Source organism: Sceloporus undulatus, chromosome 1, assembly GCF_019175285.1.
Source record: "Sceloporus undulatus isolate JIND9_A2432 ecotype Alabama chromosome 1, SceUnd_v1.1, whole genome shotgun sequence".
NCBI classification, from domain to species: Eukaryota; Metazoa; Chordata; class Lepidosauria; order Squamata; family Phrynosomatidae; genus Sceloporus; species Sceloporus undulatus.
Genome location: NC_056522.1, coordinates 44,101,772 through 44,117,916, shown reverse-complemented (window position 1 = coordinate 44,117,916; position 16,145 = coordinate 44,101,772). Strand labels below are relative to the sequence as shown.

General features: G+C 43.3%; 1 protein-coding gene across 1 annotated transcript in view; it reads right to left on the bottom strand.

Annotated features, from left to right (window-relative positions):
- Positions 1-16,145, bottom strand: part of DNAH14 (dynein axonemal heavy chain 14) — a 390,714-nt gene that overhangs the window by 272,316 nt on the left and 102,253 nt on the right. Inside the window, 3 exon segments of the mRNA XM_042445585.1 lie at positions 275-616; positions 2,147-2,494; positions 11,734-11,906. Coding sequence (XP_042301519.1) covers positions 275-616; positions 2,147-2,494; positions 11,734-11,906 — 863 coding nt within the window.

Here is a 16,145-nt window from a genome sequence, read left to right as displayed (position 1 = left end):
CAAATGGACAAACCTGAACTAAAGAAGTACGAGTGCAGGCACCAAGGCTTACCTACACTATCTGAAATCTCCAATTGTTCTAACAGCAGTTAAAATGGGGTGAGGTGAAGGAGAATGTTGATTTTCCAAAATTAATTAATTAACATGAAAAGGGCTTTTTTCTTTACCAATACCCACATTAAGTCATGTCTTGATAGGTAAATTAAATGCACAGCTGTATTTTTCAACAAATACTAAGACTGAATGGATACTGGTTTCTACCACAGTAACTTACTTTGTTTTTGTATTCCCTCATTTCAGCTTGCAGATTGTCAATATATTCTACCAAGCCTTCACTGAATTTTATAATATAATCATCCTTCATTTTTTCACAAATAAGGACAGTTGATTGAAGACTCTGGAGTGTTCGCACAACTGTCTGATACAGTGCTAGTTGCTGAAGTGGAAGAAAAATGTCGTAGTCGTTTGCAATAAAGTAGAGCTCAGAAAGATTGTCACACTGCATCTTTATTTTGGGTAGTTTTGTGGTAATTTCTTGGAGGTATAGCAAATGTTCAATAAATCCATCCACTGTGATTAGTTCTTTGCTCAGCTTTGCTACTGCTGTTTTGGTGACCTAAATAAAGTGAAATATTAATAAATAACTTAGATATATATCCCCAAAATATATTAGAAATTCTATAGAAGAGTGCATGTAAAACCTTGAGGTAGACATCCCAAGAAAGTGTACACAGGGTTGCAAGAGGTGAGGAAAGGTAGGGAGGCACACCATTATTACATGATCATCAGCATCCCTGCTCAGGTCTTGCCAACTCAGGACAGCCATGATTTCTAGAACAAATAATCTGTAATATGGTCTGTGTCTTTTAAAACTGCCTTCTACTTTCCTCAGCAAAATCATATTTTCCAGTCTTTTCCATTTTCCATGATGTGACTTCACAGTGTCAGCACATTTAAAGTGGCTTCTAAGCAAAAGCCTGTCTAACTTGGGAGATTCTAGCAGAAGCAATGCTACAATCAACCTATTTTTCCCCTTTCTCCTGAATCTTAAAAACAATGAATACAGTGCCTGTCCTCAGTTCCAAAGAAAGCAGTACACTCAGCCCTCAACTTTCACCGGTTTAACATTTAATAAAATAAAATAAAAAATTTATTTCTATCCCACTTTTTGCCAGGCAATCAAAGCGGCGTACAACAGGCTAAAATACATCCATATATACATAGTACCCCCCCTTAAAACAAGATTAAAAAGTATAAAATTATAACTAGCATGCTAAAATCCAAATAATAACCATGGGCAGAGTTCGATAGATGGGAAGTCTTATTTGTCGTATTACAGTTTTGATGTTTTGCGACGTTAAACCCACATGAGTGTACACTCTTCCTCCCATCTCTCGGGCTTTCCCTTGGGGGAGACACCAAGGATGGAGGGAGCAGCCTGAAAGAGTGCGCGCATGATCCTTTTCTCTCTCCCCCCCACTTCTTTTAACTGGCTTCACTGAGCCAGTTAAAGGATGGGAGGGGCAGGCAAGAGGACCAGGTATGCCCGCTCCTCTTCTCCCCCTCAAATCCTCTAACTGGCTCAAGGAAGCCAGTGAGAGGATGGGAGGGGCAGGCAAGAGGAGCAGACATGTGCACTCCCCTTCTTCCCCCCTCCTGACTTTTAACTTCTTTTTTGGGGGGGGAGTATTCATGGTTTTTCCACATTTGCCTGGGTCCTTCACCCCAACCCCCACAAATGTGGATGGAACATTGTATTTTGTTACTACAGTGGACCCTCTCCATACGCAGAGATCCGTTCTGGATCCCTCTGCGTATGGGGAAAAACATGTAAGCTCAAACCCCATTGGCTGCAATGGGGGAGTGCTTTTGCGTTTGGCGCGGTGCGCGTGCCACAGGAACGCGCACCACTTATCGCCCGGCGGCTTAACCTTCCGCGTAAGGTTAAAGCTGCGTATGGCACGTTCGTGTATGGCGCGGGTGCACTGTACCTATATTTTAAGTAGTATTTTGTTCCTTAGCAATGTTTCCCATACAATGTCTTTGTCTTAAATCTTTGTGGCACAGAGTACCACGAACAACAGTATTAATAGTGGATAAGCAGGATATAAACTTAATAAATACATTTTTAAATGGATGTACTTACTTCCACAAGATGTGCATTCTTTGCTTCCATCGCTGCATAGAAGCAGAGATGTATTTTATTAAGCAAAGCCTCAAAATATGGCAGGCAGTCTTTCTGATAGTTGCAACTTTTGACATTAAACATAGAGATCCTCCTTTCAACAACCATGCACACAATCTCCTTTATATCAATCGTATAGTTTTCCAAAATGTTTCTAAACTCATCTGTAGACATCTCTCTTCTTAGTGCTGATATTTTGTCAGTTGTATTTTTTGCTTTATCTACCATATTACAAAATTCCATAAAATTTCTGCAGTAACATTCAACTTGGCCCAGTGAACAACTCTGAAGAGACAGAAGACTCAGAATCTGCACAATTAAAATGGCAATAAATTATAAATTTTAACTTTGAAAGTCAAAAATACTTCAATACAGCCCTGTATTAGTTTTAGCCTCACATACTGATTTAATCTGGTTTAAACACAAACTGGTCTCAATTATATAGATGTAAGGAACACAAAAAGGGAACACAAGCAGGGGTGTTGCTATATTATAAATTAATTTTAATTTTGGTTTATCAAGACCTCAATAACACAAAAGCATCCACTGGTGTTACTGATTATGAACTTATCCATACTTGTTCACATTTATTCACACTTTATAAGTAAAAAAGAAAGAGAAAGTAAATTCAATTCAGCATTTAATATATTCTTTACTTTAGTTCTGATGCTGCCTGGTTGTTCACCCTCACTTGACCAATACATTTTAATTACCAGTTCTAGTTCAATCAACTTATTCCTTCGAATACCAGTTCACGTCCTGTGTTCTTGTGAAGCCAGAGACAAGAGTACATCACCCAGAGACAGAAAAAGATGGGGAGGGGAAGAGAAATCAGTTTGGCACCATGAGAGTGAAAGAGGCTGAAATAAATACAGTCTTATAGTAACCCTATGGCATGAATTTTTGCTTGAATGGAGAAAAAACCCAGAAAAGTGAGAGAAAGAAGAAAAAGAATGGAGTACCTGGAAAAGGAAGGATGGAAGTGACACAAGCCAAAATTCAATTGTTAGTCATATATATATATATATATATATATATATATATATATATATATATATATATATATATATATATATATATATATATATATATATATATTTAATGTATGTAAATGTTAGTTTATCAAATCCTCATTTGAGTTAATAGGGGTATATTCTGAATAGGACTAACAACTGGATCTAGATAGAGATAAATGGAGGAAATAACCAACAAGGAAGGAAAATGAGGTGTACAACATACAAAGTAGTATGCTCTGCTGGATGGAACTACCCTCTTTTTAAAAAATAATTTTAAACATTTAAAAAAATGCAAAAACGATGCCTCCTCAACCATATACACAACAACCTAATAATGACTGGCCTCCAGGAGCCACAGAATGTTGAAGATAATTGTGCCTTTTGTATATTATGCTCATGTGCTGTCCTATGGAGTACTACCACAATATATCACAATCTCTTTTTGAAACACAGGAAGGTGTCTTACTGTACAACCTAAATCAAAGATGCTCCAGCTGAAGGGGAAATGGACTAGGCACAAGGATGTTGTTCCCGTAGAACCCTCTTTGGTCAGCTGATCAGACACATCTACTGGGGAAAATCTTCTATAGGTTGAATTTCCTTATCAGAAATACGTGGGACCAAAAGTGTTTTGGATTTTGATATGGACAGGTTGCTTACCTGTAACGGTATTTCTTTGAGTGGTCATTTGTGAATTCACACAAATGGGTTATTCTGCGCCTGTGCAGTTAGCTTCAGAACCAACTTAGAGCTATTAGAGGCGTTTTGCCGGTAGCCCCGCCCGCTCTCCAACTGCCTTATTAGCCAATTTCCCGCCCAAACCCTCAGTTCCATGGATGCCGAGTAGCAGCTCAGAACCGAAGGAGAGGCAGGCAGGGCACGACTGTGGGGGGAGGATGGGTGGGATTTCTGTAAATTCGCAGATGACCACTCAAAGAATTACCATTACAGGTAAGCAACCTGCCCTTCTTCTTCGTGGTCTCTGCACATCACACAAATGGGTTAGCCTAACAAACTTTGGTCAGTGGAGGAGGGAGTGGCATGTCACATAAGAAAGGCACATTGACCCCAAACAGAATCATCATTCGAGAAACCAAGCTCAAGGGCATGCAAACATGGGGATGAAGAATCCCGCTGATATGACAACTCTACAGAGTCGAGCAGAAAATCCAATACTGAGATGTAGTGGAAACAGTCACCAATGTAGGTTAAACATGCCTATTGGCAGAAAAAGTAGGCTTGCCAGCTAACCATATGTTATACAGGTCCATAATCAATAGCAGGTATAAACCAAGGGCAGAGAAAACCCTTGACCTAGATAGGATAGGTTTGTTGGTAATGGAGATTATGCCAAAGCTACTGAATAGGTAAGTGGTGTGAAAATGAAGGAAGTTCACTACTGTAAGCAGCTATTGAAAGATAGCAAGCAAGAAAGTCTGGTATACAGACAAACAAAAACAAACAAACAAGCTTCATTTATATACCACTTCATACCACCTAAGCAGTGTCTAAGCAATTTACAACTGTAAGGTAATTTGCCCCCAACAATCTGGGTACTCATTTTACCGACCTCAGAAGGATACAAGCCTGAGTCAAGCTTGAGCCCTTTTGCTGGTCTTGAACTCGCAACATTATGGTTTTGAGGGAGTGGCTGTAGTACAGGCATTTAACCACTGAGCCACCAGGGCTCCTATGTATACAGACACTGTCTAATCTGAAAGGTAAATTGAAGTCAACGTGAAGGCAAAAGGCTTGCAACAATGTGAAGTTGTATGGGTCAAGACATTGGTACCCAAGAAAGAGGGGCTTACAAAGTCCTCAAACCCAAAGGTATGTCATTCAAAGAATCTTGAAAGTAGTAAAAAGGGCAGTGATCTGATAAAGCCTCTCAAAGTATAAAATAGACATCTGTGCTCAGTAATGAATTGGTTGGGAAGTCCATTCATAGAGAGAGAAAGCCTCTATGAACTGGAGAAAAGGTCCAGTAACAATTTTTGGAAGAATGGTGGATGTCAGAGAGGAGGAATATTGCCTCATCCAGTCACAACAAATTTCTGATAAGAGAGAAATAAGAAGATTGCAAGATCCAGTTGTTGTGACATACAAGACATGCTGTATGTGAGCATAATGCTCTAGGCTATCAGCATGATGCATGCAGATCTTGACTGAAATGACAAGAAAAATCACAGTGGCTGGTGTGATGTCAATAAGACTAGTAACAACATTGTAAAAGTGAAGGGATACCACACTGTCAGGTTGTAAGAAATCCCTGTGAGGATGGTATCCCATGACATGATGTCCTGTAGAGGTTGTATCAAAGATATCATGACATGGCAGGAACAGCCAGAACAGATAGACAAACAGTATAGCAGGAGTGAGATGCTGTCAATCAATCATGAATGGGCCCTGGGAAGAAAAGTTTTCAGAGCTGTGGAGCTGGATTAGACTTCAAGCATCATGAAGTCTAATTCGTAGCCAGGTGGTGCAAAACACCTGGCAACATGACAGAAATTGTCATAGTCTTATCTCTAATGCTTAGGAGAAACGACTCTAGCTGTATCATTAATGCACGACAGCATGCCAGCATGAGCAGAAGGTCTTGGAGAGCATATAACAGTGTCTCAAAATCCCTTATCGTGAAGGTCCAGGGCACGTAATGAAGCATGAAGTACGCTGTGACAGGGCATAACAATTAGAGGGAGGACAGGATTCTGTTTATGGGAGAGAACCTCCAGGAGATTTGCAGAATGCATAGTCAGCCTTGTCAGGGTTGCAGGTGGAGGTCTGTACCCAATTTACGACTTGGACAGAGGTTCAGGAGAAGCAGGATGTTATGACATCAGTTGTCCTGGAGAGATAGGACAGGTATGCACATCTCGAGATCTCAAAAATATCCACAGAGGAGGACAGATCTTCAAATGGAGGCTCGAAATGGAGGTATGTGTCCAGAGCAGAAATGGAAACGAACTGAAGCAGTTGTTAGTCGCCTGTTCCTGAAAAGAGGGTGGCATCGACAGGGACCCCTTGGAATGGCCATGTATTTCCCAGTATATAGTGGTCCTTGGTAAAGAGCCACCAATATCTTAACTGACAGTTACACTGGGAAGTGGCAGAACATTTCCCCTATGAATGACGGTCTCTGAACGATGGTATCAAAGCCTCCCATGGGGGGAACAAGATGATCACAATTGTGCTGATATTGAGTGCATAATGGTAATGTCTCTAGGTATAGAGGAAGCAAACCAATTTATGAGTATTGATTGCATAATCCTGACAGTCTTTCATATGGTGAAGGATTATTCGTACCAAGAGCACCCAGGTTGCACCCCCAAGATTATGGGGGACGACTCAAATGTCAGACCTGAATGTTTGCATTAAGTGGCATTTAGCCGTTCCAGGTTGCGGAGAGCAATTTAAACCATCAAAGGTATCTGTACATAATACCATGCAGCTTGAGAGGAAGGAGGTCCTCAGAATGCAAATGGTGATGCCGTCCCTCAGTATGGAGGGATCAGCATATCCTCCAAATCAGCTACCTAGGAACAGCAGTGATGTGGGGTCTCGGTACGGAAGGAATATGTACACTTTATACCTGTCCAATGACAATGGCATCCCTCTTTACTGAGGGAGCAACTTGAAAAACATCTGTTTCAAATGAAATGGGAGGTGGTTATGAAATGCGTAAAGGTAGACTTTGGCATACAGACAATAACCATAGCCCTGAATCAAAGTGAGCATGTGCCAGGGTGATCATGGCTCGGAGCCAAACAAGTGATCACTGAAAGTGGCTTAAGGGACGAATTGTAGGAGCATAAGAGGCCTCAAAAAGGAGAGGACAAGCATGGCCCAGGATTTGGCAGTGTGTTCGCAGGTAGTGACCCTTGGTATCGAAGACACACTATGGTCCTGAATCAGGGAGGCATGAGCCAGTGGTGCTCCCCAATATGTAGAGGGGAAATCATGGCTCCAAATAGACAGAGTGCCCACTGGTAGCTGACCTCGGTACAAAGGGAGCAACTATGGCCTCAAATCCAAACCAGCACCAGCTTTATCGGCTGCTGAGAACAGTTGATTGCAGTCACGAAATTAACTAGGTGGCGGTGAGGAATGTGCAATAACCAATAATGGCCCTTAGAAATTGAAGCGCCAGCTCCATTTGACTCCTCTTGTGCAGCTTAAAACGGTACTGACACTAGGCCCTTAATATTTGTTCTCCCAAAAGGATGGAATGCGGCCATATTAAGATGGCAACCTGCCTACCACCTGATAAGTGAGAAAGGTGCCATGTAAGATCGCCTATAGGCCAATCTGGGACACCCCAGAGAGTCAGTGGCCGACAAGCATCAAAGCAGGTATGTGAGGCAATAGGTTTAACCCCAGAGAGTAAGGGACCGATGAGGGCAGAAGTAGCCTGTGAGCCAATCGGTTCCACCCTGGAGGATTAAGGAGGATAAAAGTGTGGCTATGAGCCAATCGGTTTGACCCCAGAGAGTCAGGGACTGATGAGGGTCGAAGTCGGGCTGCAAGCCAATTGGTATGACTCCAGAAAGTCAGGAACCGATGAAGATCAAAGTCAGGTAGCCATCCAATTGGTTTGATCCCAGAGAGTCAGGGACTGATGAGGGTCAAAGTTGGGCTTCAAGCCAATTGGTATGATTCCAAAGAGTCAGGGCCCAATGAGGATCGATTTCAGGTTGCCATCGAGTCAGTATGACTCTGGCGAGACAGGGACAGATATGGATCGAAGTTGGGCTGCCAGCCAATTGGTTTGACCCTGGAGAGTCAGGGACCAACGAGGATCGAAGTCAGGCTGCAAGCCAATCAGTGTGACTGTCAGGGACCAATGAAGATCAAAGTTGGGCAGCCATCCAATCGGTTTGACCCCGGAGAGTCGGGGACCAAACAGGGTCAACGTTGAGCAGCCAGTCAATCGGTTTGAGCCTGGAGAGTCAGGGACCGATGAAGATTGAAGTCAGGCAGCCATTCAATTGGTTTGATCCCGGAGAGTCAGGGACTGATGAGGGTTGATGTCGGGCAGCCAGTCAATTGGTTTGACCCCAGAGTGTCAGGGACTGATGAGGGCCAATTGGTTCCATCCTGGAGGATTGAGGAGGATAAAAGTGTGGCTATGAGCCAATTGGTTTGACCCCGGAGAGTCAGGGACCAACGAGTGTTGAAGTCGGGCTGCAAGCCCATAGGTTTGACTCCTAAAAGCCAGGGACCAATGAAGACTGAAGCCAGGGAGCCAGCCAATTTGTTTCACTCCGGAGAGTCACAGACTAATGTGGGTTGAAATTGGGCTACAAGCCAATCGATATGACTCCGGAGAGTCAGAGACCAACAAGGATCAATGTCAGGTTACCATCCAGCTGGTATCCATCAAGTTGCCATCCAGCTGATAAGATTCAAGCCAATTGGTATGATTCTGAAGAATCAGGGGCCAAACAGGGTCAGTGTTGGGCAGCCAGCCAATCGGTTTGACTTGGAGAGTCAGGGACTGATGAGAATCGACACTGGACTGCCATCCAATCAGTCTGACCCCCGAGAGTCAATGACCGATGATGAAGTTGAGTTGCCAGGCAATCGGTTTTATCCCAGAGGATCAGGGACCATGCTGAGTGAAGTCAGGCTGTCATCCAATTGGTGTGAGCGTAGAGCATCAGGAACCAGTGAGGATCAAAGTCAGGAGCAGCCGATGATAACTCCTCCTCAGAAGAATGAAGGCCCTTAGCCACGAAAGTAAGGCGAAGGACCATGAGAAAGGTTTTCTTTAGCAATGGGAGTGGCTCAAGCCAAGGGAGGAAGTAAAGTGAGTGGACCTTTTATAACTTTTCTTCAGAGGTAAGAGGTGTAGGTGCGTCAGTGAGGCGGGTGCCATTTTAAAAGTTTCTCCCCAGGAGTACAAAGGGACTTTGTCAAGCGTGCCAGTGAGGCGGGCACCACAGTAAAAATTTCTCCCCAGGAGGAAAAGGGGACTTTACCAAGGGTGCCAGTGAAGGGGCTGACTGTTTTAAAAAAAATTCCTCAGCAGAAGAAAGAAAGTCTGCCAAGCCCAACCATCGAGGAGAGCGGCTGTATATTTAAAAACATTCCTCAGAGAAGGAAAGGGCCTTGCCAAATGCGAAGGTGAGGCCAGCTGCCGTTAAACAATTTTACCTCAGAATGTACATTAACATTTAAGTGTGCAAATCTCTAAGAAATCACAGTGCAAGCTGTCATTAAAACAACGTTACCTCAGGATTTAAATTTACACTTTCTCTAAGAAATTGCAGTGCAAGCTGCCGTTAAAACAATTTTACCTCAGAATTTACATTAACATTTAGGTATGTGATTCCTAAGAAACCGCAATGTTTGGTTTAAATATGAAGAATTATGTTAAAAAAAATTACCACCAAAATGCAGATTGGTTCAGTCAAAAAGAGTTTTAAAATCTGACAGGAAAATGAATCTCTGAGTTTCTAGATGCTGGAGCACAGCAGAGAAAAGGAACTGAGGGCTTATGCAGGAAAGCGGCCCAATAGGGCAGTTGGAGAGTGGGAAGGGCTACTGCCAAAACGCCCCTAATAGCTCAAAGAAGGTTCCCAAGCGTACTGCACAGGCCCAGAATAACCTATCCGTGTGATTCACAGAGACCACAAAGAAGAAATATATATGCATGCGCGCGCGCACACACACACACACATATGTATATATTTGGATTTTGAAAGATAATAAGATATCTTCTTGTTATTGTTAAGTGCCTTCGAGTCAATCTCTACCCATGGCAACCCTGTGGATAAGACATCTCCAAGACCCCCTGTCCTCCATTAGTTCCTGTAAATTCATACCTGTAAGCATAACTGTTTTTTCCCAGTGAGCTGTGCCTTCTCATGATGTGTCTGAAGTATGACAGCCTCAGTTTTGTAATCTTGGCTTTCAGGGAGATTTTTGGTTTGATCTGCCCTAGGACCCATTTATTTTTCATTTTGGCTGTCCATAGCATCCTCAGCACCACATCTTGAATGAACTGATTTTCTTCCTATCTTCTTTAACTGTCCAGCTCTCACATCTATATATGGTAACAAGTAATACAATGGCTTGTATGATTCTAACTTTTGTGCTCAGTTGTATATCTTTGCATTTTAGGATCTTTTCTATTTCTTCCATAGCTGCTCTTCCCATTCTTAATATTCTTCTGATTTCCTGGCTGAAGTGCCCGTTTCTTTCAATGTTTGATCCCAGGTATGAGAACTCTTTTATTAGTTCTATTTCTTCATTGTCTAGGTTGAATTTGTGTAGATTCTCCTTAGTCATTATTTTTGTTTTCTTTATGTTCAACAGTAAGCCTGCTTTTGCACTTTCTTTCTTGATCTTAGTTGCTCCAGGTCTAGGAGGTTTTCTGCAAGTATTATGGCATCATCTGCATATCTTAGATTGTTGATATTCCTTCCTCCTATTTTCACTCCTCTTTCTTCTATGTCCAATCCTGCTTTTCTTATAATATGTTCTGCATCTAAGTTGAACAGATAAGGTGATGCAGCCTTCTCTGACTCCTTTGCCAACTGGGAACCACCCTCTTTCTCCATATTCTGTTCTAACAATAGTCTCTAGTCCGGAGTACAGATTTCTCATCAGGACTATCAGATGTATTGGCACTCACATGTCTTTAAGGGCATTCCATAGCCTTTCATGATCTATGCAGTCAAAGGCTAAATCACATGCTGATTGTCTTTTGGAATTCCCTGGTGCACTTCCAATCTGTTGACCATTGTTTGTTTTCTATTCCTTTCAATACATAATGCCTGCTATGTTCTGTTTTCCATTCCTTTCAATAAACCTGTCCTGTTTAACAAAGTCCAGGAGCTGTGTTATTGGCTAGGGGGGAGCTTACATAACAGTGAACCTAAAAATAAGAAGCTATACATTCCTATCTGTAACTAGGTTCCAAAACACACCGCAAAAAATAATCCAGTTTGACACTACTTTAACTGCCCTGGCTCAATGCTAGGGAATTCTGGGAACTATAGTTTTGTGAGACATTTAGCCTTCTCTGTCAGAGAGCTCTGGTACCACAATAAACTACAATTCCTGGGATTCCCCAGCACTGAGCCAGGGCACTTACAGTGCTGTCAAACTAGATTATTTCTGCAGTGTGTTTTGGGCCATTGTCCACTGTTTTTCTATTTTTCTTTATCCTTTCTGAATTATTTACAGCAATTGATAACTAGCTTAGTATTTTGAAAAATTTTGAGTAGAAAAGTTAAAGAAAAGGAGAGGTGGAAAAACTTCAGCAAGCTTGCAGTGCAGGAAATTAAAAACTAAAGGAGAAAAATGGGGGAGGAAATGCTTAAAGGGAAAAGAGTTTGGGACTACTGCCTTAATCTGCTGCCATAAGGGAGTATATATATGAATAGATTGCTCCTCCAGCTATTCAGAGAACAAAAATATTTTTTACAGTACATACTGATGAGATCATGACTGAAATATAATTTCACTAAAAACATACTTTAAGTACCCAAAACTGATTCTTACAGCTTTACTTTTAAAACATACTTTGTTTTCATAATCTGGATCTGTTCCTAGAATGAGATCACAATGTGGCCATGCTGCAAAATACTGTTCTGGTTCAGGACCAACATAAGTCTCATATGACTGCATTACTTTATGTAAAGACTGAACAACGAAGATTGACAGCTGAGGATCTTGAGAAAATGGCTCAATCTGATCTAATAAGAGATAAATAAAAGGTATTTACAAACTAATTGTAAACTAAACACAAATTAATTGTGCAGCATTCAAAATAAATGCTAAACTCTACAATACTGTACAGTTCATTTAACAGGACCTACAACTAGTTTCAGTAAAGGAAACATTTCTTGAAACATAGGCAACCATCAGGATCAATTTGTGAAAGCAATAGAAATACCACTTTAGTTTCTTTAAGTACAAAATTGGGTAAAACTTTAATGGGCTAATAAAATAGTAGTTAAAAGTATTTAAGTGAAAATTTATTCGTATACTTGAAAACCCTAACCTGGTAGTGTGTGTGTGTGTGTGTGTGTGCAGGATTTTAAAGGTATGATTACAAGGAAAAGAAACAAAGTTGAAATTAACAGCAGCTAACATCAACAACAAATTGCACCTAGAATCAGTTTTTGTGCTCTGTTTTAAAATAACTAGTGTTTTATTTACCATGCTAAATGTCTGAGAAAGAAATTAATATTCTTATCACAGAATCATAGAGTCGTAGAGTTGGAAGATACCACAAGGGCCATCCAGTCCAACTCCCTGCCATGCAGGAAATCACAATCAAAGCATTCCCAACAGTTGTCCATCCAGCCTCTGCTTAAAGACCTCCAAAGGAGGAGACTCCACCACACTCCGAGGAAGTGTGTTCCACTGTGGAACAGCCCTGACTGTCAGGATGTTCCTCCTAATGTTGAGGTGGAATCTCTTTTCCTGTAGCTTGCATCCATTGTTCTGACTCCTGTTCTCTGGAGCAGCAGAAAACAAGCTTGCTCCCTCATCAATATGACATTCCTTCAAATATTTAAATAGGGCTATCATATCACCTCTTAACAACTCTTCTCCAGGCTAAACATCCCCAGTTCTCTAAGTTGCTCCTCACAGGGCATGGTTTCCAGACCCTTCACCATTTTAGTTGCCCTCCTTTGGACACGCTCCAGTTTCTCAATGTCCTTTTTGAATTGTGATGCCCAGAACTGGACACAATATTCTAGGTGGGGCCTGACCAGAGCAGAATAGAGTGGAACTATTAGAATAGAGTGGAACTAAAAGACACTACACTGGTGCCTCGGGATACGAAATGATCGGGTTACGAAATTTTCGGGATACGAAAAAGTTGGATTGGGAAAAACTGTTTCGGGTTACGAAATATTTTTCGGGTTACGAAATTCATTTCGGCGCGAAATTCAAACGATGCAAAGTGCAGCTATAGGATCCAGGGCTTTCCAGGGCTAACGGAAAGCTAAGGGGGCTGAGTTAGGGGTTACCTTTGGCGCGAATTTTGAATTTCGTTAGCAGCAGTGATTGGCTTGAGAAATCAAGCTGATCACCTGGATTGGCTAACGAAATTGGGGGGGTGGCCTTGCTTCAGAAACAAAACCGTTTGTTTTTGATCTGCCCCCTTTGTCTGGCCTGGTGGAGTGTGTGAGGAAGAGTCTCTTCTGAGCTCTAACTCGTGAATCCACTGTTGGCTTTGACTTTTTCCTGGCTTTTCTGCCTTTGGACTTTTTCTGGCTTTGCCAGGTGTATTCTTCGGATCAAGACCGGCCATCAGGAACTTCTCTACAGGTAGGTGGATGGATTTTTACCTTCTTCTTGTGGGGTGTGAGCATGCTTTGCTGTGGGGTGGTGGTTTGCTGTGGGGTGGTGGTGGTGTGTGACTTTTAAAACTTTGTAGCCAGAGAGACTCTCACCATAGGGTGGCATTTTCTGATTTGTGGATGCTGGGCTTCATTTGCTGCTTTGATTTCTTCATGGCTGTGCTGTTTTCAAAGTGTGGTGTGTGACTTTTAAATCTTTGACTATGGTCGCATGTGGCCAGAGACTCTCACCATAGGGTGGCATTTTCTGATTTGTGGATGCTGGGCTTCATTTGCTGCTTTGATTTCTTCATGGCTCTGCTGTTATCAAAGTGTGGGTTTGAGTTTTAAAAGTTTGGACATGGTCCCATGTGGCCAGAGACTCTCACCATAGGGTGGCATTTTCTGATTTGGGGGTTTTGGCCTATGGGTTTGTGTTCTGGGGTGCTTTGGCCATGGCTGTGATGATTTGAGAGTGTGGGAATCGATTTTTGCAAGTTTGGGCCAGAGAGTGTGACCATGGGGGTGGGGGTGGTTTCCAATTGTGGCTTTTGCTCAGTGCCTGTGCCTTTTGTCCTTTTTAGGCTTGAGCTATGGCTCCCAAGCCAAGCGGTGAGAAAAAGAAGAGGGCTCCCTTGTCCTTGGAGGACAAGAAGGAAATCATCGCCAAGCACGAGAGGGGCGTGCGCTTGGTGGACATTGCCAAGGAGTATGGACGAAACCCTTCGACAATTGGCACTGTCCTCAAGCAGAAGGAGGCCATCAGAGCTGTTGTGGCTCCAGCGAAAGGCGTGACGACGATTGCCAAGCAGAGGACACCGAAGCACGAGGAGATGGAGCGCCTGCTTCTCCTCTGGATTAAGGAAAAGGAGCGAGTCGGGGACACTGTGACCACCTCGGTCATCTGTGAGAAGGCCACCACCATTTTCCAAGACCTGGCCAGCAAGGAGGCAGGCGAAGGAACTTCTTCGCAGGAGGAGCCAGCCACCCCGGACTTCAAAGCATCACGTGGCTGGTTCAAAAAGTTCAAGAGGAGGACCGGGATCCACTCTGTCGTCCGTCACGGCGAGGCGTCCAGCGCAGACCACCAGGCCGCCGAAGCATTCGTCGTCGAGTTCAAGGCCATGGTGGAGGAGGAAGGCTACGTCCCGCAGCAAGTGTTCAATTGCGACGAGACGGGCCTCTTCTGGAAGAAGATGCCTCGCCGCACCTACATCACCCAGGAGGAGAGGAGACTGCCAGGCCACAAGCCTATGAAGGACCGCTTCACACTTGCGTTGTGTGCCAATGCCAGCGGGGACTGTAAGGTCAAGCCCCTGTTGGTGTACCACTCTGAAAATCCAAGGGCCTTCAAGGCACACAACATTCAGAAGGACAGGTTGCCAGTGATGTGGCGTTCCAATGGCCGCGCATGGGTCACACGCCTCCTTTTCGTGGAATGGATCAACAGTGTCTTCGCCCTGACAGTGAAGCGGTACCTGGAGGAAGAGGATTTGCCCTTGAAGTGCCTCCTCCTCTTGGACAATGCTCCTGCGCACCCGCATGGCCTGGAGAAGGACATCCTCGCGGAGTTCTCCTTCATCAAGGTCCAGTTTCTGGAAGAAGAAGAGGTGCACGAGATCGTCTCCATCGCAAGGTCCCTGGGACTCGACGTGGACAACGAGGACGTGGAGGAACTCATCGAGGAGCACAACGAGGACCTGACAACAGAGGACCTGAAGGCCTTGGCGGCGATGCAACACTCGGCCGTGGCTGAGGACGTGCTCCATTTCGACAGGGGCCAGCAGGAGGAGGCTGCGGGGGCATTTTTGCCAACGGCAGAAATTAAAGACATTTTGCGGCAATTCCACAATGTGTCTTCATATGTGGAGAAGCACCACCCTGAGAAGGTGCTCACCAGCCATGCCATTGCCCATTTTGATAATGTCTGCCTTAGCCATTTTAAGAACCTGCTTAAGGGCCGGCAAAAGCAGACATCCTTGGACCAGTTCTTCACTAGAGAGGGAGAACCGTCATCCAAGAAGGCAAAAGGTGACCCTTAAAAAAAAGGTGACCCTTAAAAAAAACACCAAATTTTTTTTTTTAAAATGGTTAACTTTGTTAAATTGGTGGCATTGGCTAAATTGGCTGAATTGGTTAAATTGCTTGAATTGGATAAATTGGCTGAATTGGTTAAATTGCTTGAATTGGATAAATTGGCTGAAGTGGTTAAATTGCTTGAATTGGCTGAAGTGGTTAAATTGCTTGAATTGGTTTAAATTTGGCTTTTTGGGCTGCCCCTCTCCTCCTCCTCCTCCTCCTCCTGCCTCACTCTGAGATGCCAAGACCAGCAAAGATAAGAAAAACACTTTTTTTCTTTATCCTTTACAATGGACCTGACCATGGGGTTGCTTTTTTAGATTTGGGGTTCTTTGGTCATGGGTGTGATGATTTGAGAGTGTGGGGTGTGAGGTGTGAGTTTTGAAAGTTTGGCCTTGATTTGATGCGGGCCAGAGAGTGTGACCATGGGGTTGCTTTTTTAGATTTGGGGTTCTTTGGTCATGGGTGTGATGATTTGAGAGTGTGGGGTGTGAGGTGTGAGTTTTGAAAGTTTGGCCTTGATTTGATGCGGGCCAGAGAGTGTGACCATGGGGTTGCTTT